Source organism: Palaemon carinicauda, chromosome 8 (genome assembly GCF_036898095.1).
Source record: "Palaemon carinicauda isolate YSFRI2023 chromosome 8, ASM3689809v2, whole genome shotgun sequence".
Classification (NCBI taxonomy): domain Eukaryota; kingdom Metazoa; phylum Arthropoda; class Malacostraca; order Decapoda; family Palaemonidae; genus Palaemon; species Palaemon carinicauda.
Genome location: NC_090732.1, coordinates 38,671,019 through 38,684,082, shown reverse-complemented (window position 1 = coordinate 38,684,082; position 13,064 = coordinate 38,671,019). Strand labels below are relative to the sequence as shown.

The following is a 13,064-nucleotide window of genomic DNA, read 5'->3' as shown; positions in this document are numbered from 1 at the left end:
CGTATGGATACTATCTGAATCATCTTCCAAGGAGCTGCTTCAGAAATTCTAGGATAAGAATATGAAACTTCTCAAGAGGGAATCCGGTTATTTCCTTCTAATATATCAGTGGGAAATTTATTACAGTTTTCTTTTCTAATTAGAAACACCTGTATGTATATATATATATATATATATATATATATATATATATGTGTGTGTGTGTGTGTGTGTGTACGTATGTGTATGTATATATACATGTATATATATATATATATATATATATATATATATATATATATATATATATATATATATATATATATATATATATATATATATATATATATATATAGCGTGTACATAGTATGCAAATGCGAGGGAAGATTCGCCCAAGAAATACAAAAAAAAAAAAAACATTAGTGCAAATTAGAAATTAATTTTAGGAGAATATGTTGCTATTGCCGCCCTGGCTCTGCCGAAAAAAATATATTAACTTCATCTTGTTTCTCGTTTTTCCATAATTTGACTCCTGCATTGGCTACAGTTTATCAGTAAAAGCTACGAATTAATGTTTTTACCATTTGCTTGAAGGAAAAACATAAGTGTTCTGTACAATTGAAGTCCAATTTAAAGAGGGTGGGCCAAATTAAAGTGGTGCTATATAGTAATTGTGATACGAAGGGATATTTAAGGAAAAGAAAAAACTTTGGATCTAAACAGATTAAGAAAAAAAAAAATCAATGCTATGAAATTCTCAGGACCAGAATATGCAGATTCTTTCTTTCATGATGTTACACCCAAATCTTGTTGGTTTCAATTTGAAAGTATATAGGTTTGTAAGATTTAAAAAAAAAAAATCCATGCATTGAAATTTATTACCATGAAATATTTTTGTTAATTTACATGCTCTATTTTCTATAAGAATGTGAGTGTATATGCACAATTCAGTGATTAATATTCACTTCTAAATTTGCTTTATAAAGTCGGTTGTATATTATATAAATTCTTTTTCAAAGCACAGTAGTGTCATGCAACGACTATGTGGATGTTTATACACAAAGTCTTCTCCCAAAAGAGTTATGCTGCAGACTGTAATATATGGAAATGCATATAGGTTGCACTTTTGGGGAAACATGCCTCGCAAGATGTGTTCTCAGCGACCTCCATTAACCCCCCTGCATCCGAGACCCTTTGCACTCTAATGAAGGCGTGGCGGGTCATGATATTACATTCTACCTCATCTGCGAAGAAAAAAGATCTCGGAGGAGACTGACAGATATCTTGATGAAAACAAGAGAGGCGACAGATGTTCTCCTTATTGAATAATTGCATCTTTTGACCTTCGTGTCTGGCATCCATGCTTCAGATGTAACACTTGTAGCTCGAAGGTCGTCCCTTTGCAAGAAATCAACAGCCAGCGTAATTATTTGCAGCTTCTTGCACTTACACATGTTGCAAATGTCTATTTTTTCTTTGATTTATACTCGGCTACTTCCGGGGAAAGAATTCTTTGCCTTACAAAACTCTATCTTTGAATACTTTCATTGTCTTCATTTAATTATATATGTGGTTATTTCTTGGAGCCTCCAACAGGGAAAGTAGCCCGGTGAGGAAAGGAAACAAGGATATGAATAAGCTATAAGGTGAGTAATGAACAATTGAAATAAAATATTTTGAGAACAGTTACAACATTGAAATATATCTTTCATATATAAACTACAACAACTTCATATAAAGAAGAGGAAGAGAAACAAGATAGAATAGTGTGCCCTAGTGTACCCTCAAGCAATAGAACTCTAACCGAAGACAATGGAAGGGCATAGTACAGAGGCTATGACACTACCCAAAACTAGAGAACAATGGTTTGATTTTGGAGTGTCCTTCTCCTAGAAGAGCTGCTTACCATAGCTTAAGAGTCTCCTTAACCCTTACCGAGAGGACAGTAGCCAATGAACAATTACAGTGCAGTAGTTAACCCCTTGAGTGAAGAAGAATTATTTGGTAATCTCAGTGTTGTCAGGAGAATGGGGAAAGAATAGGCATAACTATTTGGTTTATGTGTAGGCAAAGGAAAAAATGAGTCGTAACCAGAGTGAGGGATCCAATGTAGTACTGTCTAGCCAGTCAAAAGACCTCATAACTTTAGGGGTAGTATCACAATAGGTGGCTGGTTGCCTGGCCAACCTACTACCTACTGTATAGCACCATTCGAGCTTTTTTCTTTTTTTAACTATCAATCATGGGGGCATGATTGATAATTTCCTTACAACTTCAATTGAAGAGACTAGGGTTCGATGTCTAGGCTAACTTAGGGTTTTATTGAGGATAATTTCCATTTTATTTCCATTGCCCTTCAACAGTGAGAAAAGTTAGTATTTGATCCTTGTTAACATTCGCCATAAATGAGCAGATTCCTTCTCAAGTTCTTTTCTGATATATACAGATATTTTTGTAAAAAATACCCTATGAAAAGAGCCTTGCAAAAAATGGAAAGAATTCAAAGATGCTCTTATTTGAAGACTAACGAACGGAGCCAGTCGTATGAATTATTTCGTGTATAGCAACGAAATGATTGTTTTCAAACTAAATAGCTACAAATGTGTTTTATAACACAATAATGAACATGTTATTAAAAAAGTAAAATCTCTCTCTCTCTCTCTCTCTCTCTCTCTCTCTCTCTCTCTCTCTCTCTCTTTAAGAGAGAGTGGGCTAACCTGACTCTTGTAGCGTAAGTTGATGCACTGGCCGTGAAGCAGGAAGGGCAATATTTCTTTGGCAATTTCCATTTTCTTGTTGTATTGAATTCCCTGTTCCAACCTATCACAAAAAAGTTCGTGGAGGTCGCGTACATGTTAACCCAAAATATATGCTTTTATAAAGCTTGACAGGTATGGTATTCACTCCACATTATTATTATTATTATTATTATTATTATTATTATTATTATTATTATTAATTGCTAAGCTACAACCCTAGTTGGGAAAGCAAGATGCTATAAGTCCAGGAGCTCCAACGGGAAAATAGCCCAGTGAAGAAAGGAAACAAGGAAAAATAAAATATTTTAAGAACAGTAACATTAGAATAAATATTTCCTATATAAACTAAAATATTTAACAAAACAAGAGGAAGAGAAATAAGATAGAATAGTGTGCCCTAGTGTACCCTCAAGCGAGAGAACTCTAACCCAAGACAGTGGAAGGCTATGGTACAGAGGCTATGGCAATACCCAAGACCAGAGAACAATGGTTTAAATTTGGAGTTTCCTTCTCCTAGAAGAGCTGCTTGCCATAGTTAGAATCTCTTCTACCCTTATCAAGAGGAAAGTGGCCAGTGAACAATTGCAGTGCAGTAGTTGACCCCTTGGGTGAAGAAGAATTGTTTGGTAATCACAGTGTTGTCAGGTGTATGGGGACAGAGGAGAATGTGTAAAGAATAGGCCAGACTATTCGGTGTATGTGTAGGGAAAGGGAAAATGAACCGTAACCAGAGAGAAGGGTGCAATGTAGTACTGTCTGACCAGTCAAAAGACCCCATAACTCTCTAGCGGTAGTATCTCAACGGGTGGCTGATGCCCTGGCCAACTTACTACCAACCAATTCTTACATCAATTCAAGAAATTCTTAGGAAGTTCATATCCAAAGAGATCGATGTCAAGCTTTAGGTATTGGTAAATCTCTCTTTTTAGGGTCGAAGGAACTCCTCGATAGTATCTGAAATAAGAGACCAATTTACTTTAGACTCAAAGATATGGCAAAGGTAGCACTTGAAGGTTATTTGAAAATTACAGTGGATTTTATGATTACTTAAAAATGTCAAGTCAGCACTGTATGGTTGTAAGGTCGAATCGTAGATAACTTTAAAAAGAACTATTTCCTAATCTGCTACGAGCCTTCTTATAGTATCCCGCCAATAACATCTTTGGGATAAGCGATTAGTTTTTGGAATTGAAATGCTATAAGGAAAATATTTGACTTAGAAATAAAAAGACTAATAAAATTAGTTGCCAACTTTCTTCTTTTGTTCTTTTCTGTGTGAAGTCTATTCCTCTTTCATTTTTTTTTTTTTTTTTTTTTTTGCTAAGTCTAGTCCACCTTCAATTCTCCAACAGGCATAGACTTCATTTATACCACAGTAACCTCTTTTCTTAAAGCTGCACTGATTATATAAGTACATCTCACATATTTACAGACTTTTATAAAACACACTAACTTCAAACCCCTTTCCAGAATCAAACTGCTGAAAACTTACCTAAAATATGAGTATATTTCATCAACACTCTTTCTTCGTTTGTTCTTGGAAACATCTGGGTTCGCTGGAATGCCAAGTTTCTTGAAGACGTATTCCAGATCATCTGATAACGTCTCGATTTTTGTGATGTAGTCATAATCAAAAGAACAAGGACAACAGTTGACGTGGTAAGGTTTCCTGTGGAGAGAGAGAGAGAGAGAGAGAGAGAGAGAGAGAGAGAGAGAGAGAGAGAGAGAGAGAGAGAGAGAGAGAGAGAGAAATCACTATACTGCACTGTACTTAACAACAACAACAATAAAATCTTCATGTTATAGATAGTTCACTATCTCAGGGAAATGTTGATCTTAATTATAAGTGAAATCACGCACTCTTTCATCTCTGATAAAAAAAGGTTATACAAACCAGTGAGCATCCGGCTTTCCTTCCTTAAATGTTTTTAGAACATATTTCAGGAAGTGTACGAATGTAACCTTTGGTTTCAGAACATGGTACAATCTCTCATACTCCTCTTCTGAGTATCTGCAAATGCAGCAGAAATAAACAATGGTAAGAGTTTTTAGACTGATTCATAAAAATTTAATGGAAAATATATAAGGATACAATTACTGTGGGGAAAAAATGAAAGGAACCTAGTTCTTGGGTTTCATATATGGCAATACTTAAACGAAAGGCCGTTATAGAAATACATTTAGTTGCTTGAAAAAATCCGTAAGGTAGGAGATATAGAAATACGTCCAGCAGAGTAACTGATTTCCTGATGGAAACGAGTCTTACATAGACAGATGATGTAATGCCTTACTGAATTATCCAAAAATTAATAAATTCCTGTCTGGTTGTGGGTCTTAATTTCCATTCATGTAAGGGGTGCATGCATATTTTTTAACCGCTACTTTACTTCTTACTAGAAAACCTTCTTTTATTTCTGTCTTATTTGGTTTTAATGGGATTAAAAAAAAAAAAAAAAAAACGGTGGATATTAGAATAATTAGACACAATGAGATAGATGCTATCACAAGGTTACTTATAAAACACTAAATAATAGATGCTATCACAAGGTTACTTATAAAACACTAAATAATAGATGCTATCACAAGGTTACTTACACAACACACAATGATAGATGCTATCAGAAGGTTACTTACAAAACACTAAATGATAGATGCTATTACAAGGTTACTTATAAAATACTAAATGACAGATGCTATCACAAGGTTACTTATAAAATACTAAATGATAGATGCTATCACAACGTTACTTACAAAGCACTAAATGATAGATGCTATCACAAGGTTACTTATAAAATACTAAATGATAGATGCTATCACAACGTTACTTACAAAGCACTAAATGACAGATGCGCTCACAAGGTTACTTACACATCACACAATGATAGATGATATCATAAGGTTACTTACAAAACACAATGATAGATGCTATCACAAGGTTACTTACAAAACACTAAATGATGGATGCTATCACAACGTTACTTACAAAGCACTAAATGATAGATGCTATCACAAGTTTCCTTACACAACATACAATGATAGATGCTATCATAAGGTTACTTACAAAACACAATGATAGATGCTATCATAAGGTTACTTACAAAACACAATGATATATGCTATCACAAGGTTACTTACAAAACACTAAATGATGGATGCTATCACAAGGTTACTTATAAAACTCTAAATGATAGAAGTTATCACAAGGTTACTTATACAACACACAATGATAGATGCTATCACAAGGTTACTTACAAAACACTAAATGATGGATGCTATCACAAGGTTACTTACACAACACAATGATAGATGCTATCACAAGGTTACTTACAAAACACTAAATGATTGATGCTATCATAAGGTTACTTATAAAACACTAAATGACAGATGCTATGACAAGGTTACTTACAAAACACTAAATGATAGATGCTATCACAAGGTTACTTACACAACACAATGATGGATGCTATCACAACGTTAGTTACAAAGCACTAAATGATAGATGCAATCAAAAGGTTACTTACAAAACACTAAATGATGGATGCTATCACAAGGTTACAAAACATCAAATGATGGATGCTATCACTAGGTTACTTACAAAACACTAAATGATAGATGCTATCACAAGGTTACTTTCACAACACACAATGATAGATGCTATCACAAGGTTCCTTATAAAACACACAATGATAGATGCTATCTTAAGGTTACTTATAAAACACTAAATAATAGATGCTATCACAAGGTTACTTACACAACACAATGATAGATGCTATCACAAGGTTACTTATAAAACATTAAATGATAGATCTTATTTCAAGGTTACTTACACAACACACAATGATAGATGCTATCAGAATGTTACTTACACAAACACACAATGATAGATGCTATCAGAATGTTACTTACACAAACACACAATGATAGATGCTATCAGAATGTTACTTACACAAACACACAATGATAGATGCTATCAGAATGTTACTTACACAAACACACAATGATAGATGCTATCACAAGGATACTTATAAAACACACAATGGTAGATGCTATCACAAGGTTACTTATAAAACACTAAATAATAGATGATATCACAAGGTTACTTACACAACACACAATGATTGATGCTATCACAAGGTTTCTTACACAACACACAATGATAGATGCTATCAGAATGTTACTTACACAACACACAATGATAGATGCTATCACAAGGATACTTATAAAACACACAATGGTAGATGCTATCACAAGGTTACTTATAAAACACTAAATAATAGATGCTATCACAAGGGTACTTATAAAACATTAAATGATAGATCTTATCTCAAGGTTACTTACATAACACACAATGGTAGATGCTATCACAAGGTTACTTACAAACCATGCGATGACAGATGCTATCACAAGGTTACTTACAGAACACACAATGATAGATGTTTTCAGAAGGTTACTTACAAAACACTAAATAATAGATGATATCACAAGGTTACTTACAAAACACTGAATGATAGATGCTATCACAAGGTTACTTACAAAACACTAGGGTCAAGTGGTGATTTCATGCCAGCTTTAATGTGGGCATTCGCGGGCACCATATTGTTAGCAAAGAGGGCAGGAAGCCAAAATTGATGGAATCTTTCAAACCAGTAACTTCCAGCTACCTTCTAATGAGAAAAGAAAGTAACATGGAGTGAACAGACTATAAAAGCAATATATGCTTAATCTTAACCTTAAATCATTAAGTATGTAGGTACTGTTACTACACTATTGGCACTGTAGTCTACTGCTGTTTATAGGAGCCTCACAATGTCTGTTGCAAGTTTCTAACCGTTAATATATTTAGTGTAAGGTTGCTACCCTATTATTAATATTATTATTATTATTGATATTATTAGCTAAGTAAGAACCGTAGTTGGAAAAGGATGATGCTATAATATACTCAGGGCTCCAACAACGGGAAAATAGCCCAATAAGGAAAAGGAAAAAAAATGAATAAACTACTATAAATTTTAACAATATTAAAATAGATCTTTCATATATGGCCAAGAATCGCCATCAGAGGAGTTTCTGTGTCAACGGCAGAGGACATTGTTTTTTCAATGAAACAGAACAGGAAGGCGATTCAAGAAATTAATGTTCCTTCTATATAATTTATGGATAAATTATTCAAGAACATGAAATAAAAAACTAAAATATCTGAGCAAGTTACTGAAACACAAAGAAATGAAATTAGTGTACAGTCCCTACAATACCTTAACCACTCAATGATCCCCATACAGGAACCACATTCACATGGTGAAAATGGTTATCTCGGACATGAAGATCTTTGAACAACAATTATGGAAACATTTTGTGGATTATTGCTTAGGGGAGAGATCAGGGTAGAGATAAAGAAGAGTGGAAAACTAAAATTTTCAGATAGACAGTATCTAATGCTACTGCAAGTTAAACTTCAAGTGGATTTTAATAATAATATTTTGAAGGTAGAGTATTGATAGGAAAATCAGGATGCTATAATCCCAAGAGCTCCACTAGGAAAAAATAGCTCAGTAAGGAAAGCAAATAGATAAGCTACAAGAAAATTAATGTAGAATTGAAATAAAACATTTTAAGGACAATATCAGCATTAAGATTGACCTTTCATATATGAACTATGAAAAGAGACTTATAACAACCTGCTCAACATAAAAACATTCGCTGCAAGTTTGAACTTTTGAAGTTTCACAGATTCAACTACCTGTTTAGGAAGATTGGGAGACTCTTCTAATGAGATGAGTTTCTTCATAAGATAAGAAATTCAATAACTTCTGTCTATTACAAATGGCACTCTCCCTCTTGTTTGGAAAAAAACTGACTTGCATACCCCTTAAGTCTCATACTGACCCGTTTTGTGACCCATATTTTCGTGTACAAAAAGCAACCATTTAGGTATCCAGGAAGGAAGGATATCGTCCTCTCTCTCGCTTCTTCTTCCTAACATTATACTTTCATTAAGGGGTCGGTTGCCTGATGCGCCCTCTCCAATGCCTTCTATCAAAGGCATCCTCTTCCACAAAACCTCTTCTCGCCATATCATCGTTCACCTTACCTCGCCTCCCTCTCGATCTTCTCCCCCTAACAGGTTCCTCCCAAGCCCTCCTCACTCCCTCCCCACAAACATCTCAAATAATTAACCTTCTCAACTGGATTCTGTCTTTCCAAGAGTAAATTAGGGAGTTTTTGATGTCACAAAGTGTAAGATTCTGATTTCTGAAAGGAATTTTGCATTCACTTTTTATAGATTGGCGAAAAATTAGAATCACTACAGTCATACTCTAGCTATATCAAAGGGAATAGATATCAACAGATGTTAGGTGCCACCATGAACCATAATGTCTTCTTTTAGTAGATTACCCTTTGTAATTGAACTAGGCAATGTGTTGTTTTGTGTGCAATCCAATGGTTCATATGCTTGTATAGAATAAGCAAATATAGAGCAGTCTAATAGAAAGGGTTCCCTTGGATCCTATTACTATCATTTCCACCCTATCTTATCTCTTGGTAAATAACTAAATAGAATTCAAGCATTCATTCTACAAGTCATTGGGAAGAAATGTGAGGCAGATTTTTTTTTTTTTTTTTTTTTTTTTGCGGCTTCTGAGCCTAAACTGCTAGTCGACCTACCTTGTGAATCCTTGCTTCAGTACGAGGGGTGTGCGGATTCATAATCTTCCCATCGTTGTACTTGTTACGGAAGGCAGACACCAATCGTGTTAGAGGATGCCTTGTGAGAAAAAGTGATATTTACTTTATAGTAATACAGCACTTGTTCAGGTAAATTTGATTTGATTCAATATGAAAGTTTGGTCTAACGACCTGACACTGGGGCAGATAGATAGACTATTTAGCGGCTCAAAGAAATGGAGAAGAAAGAGAGTTAGGAGAGAGTGGGCAGTAAGATATACATTATGAAATAATAAATGAGACAGAGTTCAAGGATCTAAAGGTGAAACTGAAGGAAATGCCACAATTGCACTATAAAGTAACATCAATAGAGGCTGAATAGTAAGGTGAAATGAAGGGCGATGGAAAGGAGATTCAGTAGAAGGCTAATCAGTGGATAGCCTGTAGCTAAATGTCAAAAGTAAACTGAAAAGGCCCTTTACTAATTCCTATTACTCAATGTGAAGTGTACACACAGCAATAACCCCATTTTGTCATGGCTAGTGAATGCAAGTCTTGAGTGAAATATCAACGTTCATCGTCAGTGTCTATTCTAGAGAAAGCTGACATGCTTGACAAAGTACCTGAAACAAAATGGTTCAATTTACCTGACAGTTATTATTAATGAAGAAGAATTGACATCTTTTATTATGGTTTCAATGGGTCTCTGCAAAAAGGCTTTCCTGAGTTTGTCCTCATCAATAGGAACATTAGAGGGAGGTCCCTTATTCACCCGCCTAAGGTGCGCTCTCTATGTTGATGATGCCGACTGCAAGTAAGATTAATGAGGACTTTATTCCATTGCTACTTTGGTGAAAAACTCTGTGAACATGTCTGGAAATATTTTCACTTACAGAAATGTTTTCTGGATAACTCGGGTGATGGTTTCTAATGAGTAATCAAAATTTCCTATCTATTACTGTATAATCTGAAATTCAAACCTATAGTAAAAACAACACATAGCATGTATGGGCTATTATGACAAAGTACTGAATAAACTATAGTAAAAAAACACAGCATTTATGGGTTATTATGACGAAGTACTGAATAAACTAAAACTGAAAAATTTTCGTGAACTTTACGTCTTTAGAAGTGGAATATAAACATCCAGTTTAAGCTTAACGGATATATCTCCAACTGACCTTAGCCACAGTGCAAACAGATGTGTCATAATGGTGAAAAAAGAACATACGATAAGTCATGATAATCTTGGTAGAACATCGATGGCTCTTTTCACTCCTACACACTTCAAGAACCTTCTCCTTCCGTGTTCTGAGCCTCCGGGCAACGGCATTCTCTTGTTTCTGCCCTGCCTTTTGGGGAATAGCTACAGTATCTTCATCCGAAACGCCCTCAGACTTCTGAAGATTATCTTCAAGGGGTAACGCATTATCGGCAGATTTCACCCTCAATAAACTTGAATTATCACTGTGGACATTCTTCAAAGTTTCCAGTTGTAAACTTGAATTATCACTATGGACATTCTTCAAAATGTCCTGTTGCAAACTTGAATTCTCACCCAGGGAACTCTTCAAAGTTGTCTGTTGTAAACTTTTCAGAAAATCAGCAGAACTCCCATGACTGTTTTTATGGTTTACAAACCAAAAGAGTCCCAAAAGTATTATAATAAAAACACGACCTAGCCAATATGATAGCCGACCCACTCTTCGTAAAAGACCCATGGTAAAAGTTTCTGTGCGGATTTATGTAAACTGAAGGAATATAGTGAAGTTTGACTAAATAATCACGAATATTCGTATGGCAATAGCCATCTTGGGGTGATTAATTTGTAAATAACTGAACTAAAACAAATTTCTCGACCAGCATAGAGTTTACAGCATATGTGATCATACACACACACACACACACACACACACACATATATATATATATATATATATATATATATATATATTTATATGTGTGTTGAGTATGAATCAATGTATAAATATATATGTATATACATAGGTATAATTACTCACATATATTCAAATGTACATCCTGTACACATACACACGAATATATATATATATATATATATATATATATATATATATATATATATATATATATATATATATATATATATACAGTATATATATATATATATACACATTAAAATACACAATTTTCCGTGTATTTATAATAAATAAAATAACCCACAACGTATGAAAAATGAAATTTATTTAGCTTTCGAAGGGACCATCTCCCTTCCTCTTCTGAAGAGGAAGGGAGATGGTCCCTTCGAAAGCTAAATATATTTCATTTTTCATACATTGTGGGTTATTTTATATATATATGTATATATATATATATATATATATATATATATATATATATATATATATATATATATAAACTTATATATATATAATATGTATTTACATAAGTATATTTTACTCATATCTTAGCAATTCATGTTTGCCAACGGTTATTTAAACGGATGTGCAACCTGGAGGCGTAACGAGAACTTTGGGTGTGGAGGAAATACCCCCTAAATCTTGAAGTCATTGGCAGCAGGGCGACGGATTGGTGTTGAAGCGATATGCAAGATGTCTTTTCGGCTTCTACTCCTGACGTCTGGAGGATGATCTTACTGGAATCAGTAAGGACCGGCAGGGGTCACTTGCCGTATTTAGATAGGCACTGCGCATCACAAAGAGCTGGCTATCCTTTGATGTATTTAGCCACTGAATGCTCTATGGATTTAGTCAGTCAATGGAAAGTGAAGATGACAGAATGGTCCCCAGTCCCGGCTTAGTAGGGTGCTAACAATTCATGGTTTATAAGCACTAAAGAAAAATTAAAAAAATTGGTAATTAGAATGTTAGAACCATGAATGAGATTGAGAAGTTACAGCAAGTGGGGAATGAATTTATGAAATATAGTCTTGATATATTGGCCATAAGTGAAAGACGTTGTAAGGGGATTGGTAAGGAAACCGTAGACCAAGGCAATATATACATATATTCAGGAAGGACAGATGGCGTTGGAAGAGAAGGGGTAGGAATAATGGTGACACCAGAAGCAGAAAAGTCATTAATTGAGTGGAAAGCTGTAAATAGTAGATTGTTACTCGCAAAGTTTAGATCAAAGCAGTGCAATATGAGTATTATAGTTTGCTTTGCACCAACAAGTGATTCCCGTGAAGAAAGAGAAGAATACCATGAAGAACTGCAGAATGTAATAGATGACATCTCAGAGAGAGGTATGAAAATTGTAATTGGTGACTTCAATGCTAAAGTTGAAAGGAATAATCAAAGTATAGGGAATGTGATGGGTGTCGAGGGTCTTGGCGAAGTTGCAAATGAAAATGGAGCACATTTCATAAGTTTCTGTTCAGCAAACAATCTTGTCATTGGAGGTACTCTTTTCCAACTCAAGGACATCCACAAATATACATGGACTTCATCATGTGGCAATTACAAAAATCAAATACTGTAGATCACATAACCATTAATAAAGACAGAAGGAGGACTCTGAGAAATGTAAGAGGCTATAGAGGTGCAGATATTGGTAGTGATCACCAACTGCTCATTGCCACATAGAAATTAAAACTGAAAGCACCCAACAGAAATGTAGATAGTATAGCTAGGTTTGATACAACCAAACTTCTGGAAGATG

General features: G+C 34.5%; 1 protein-coding gene across 1 annotated transcript; it reads right to left on the bottom strand.

Annotated features, from left to right (window-relative positions):
• Nucleotides 1-3,115: 3,115 nt before the first annotated feature.
• LOC137644860 (carbohydrate sulfotransferase 12-like) lies at nucleotides 3,116-11,147 on the bottom strand. The gene is made up of 7 exons (XM_068377750.1): nucleotides 10,583-11,147; nucleotides 10,049-10,209; nucleotides 9,402-9,501; nucleotides 7,272-7,402; nucleotides 4,633-4,749; nucleotides 4,231-4,407; nucleotides 3,116-3,692 (listed from the first exon to the last, which is right to left on the bottom strand). Exons 3-7 carry the CDS (start codon nucleotides 9,441-9,443, stop codon nucleotides 3,587-3,589), a joined length of 573 nt encoding a protein of 190 aa, XP_068233851.1. The 5' UTR covers nucleotides 9,444-9,501; nucleotides 10,049-10,209; nucleotides 10,583-11,147; the 3' UTR covers nucleotides 3,116-3,586.
• Between the last annotated feature and the right edge of the window lie 1,917 nt (nucleotides 11,148-13,064).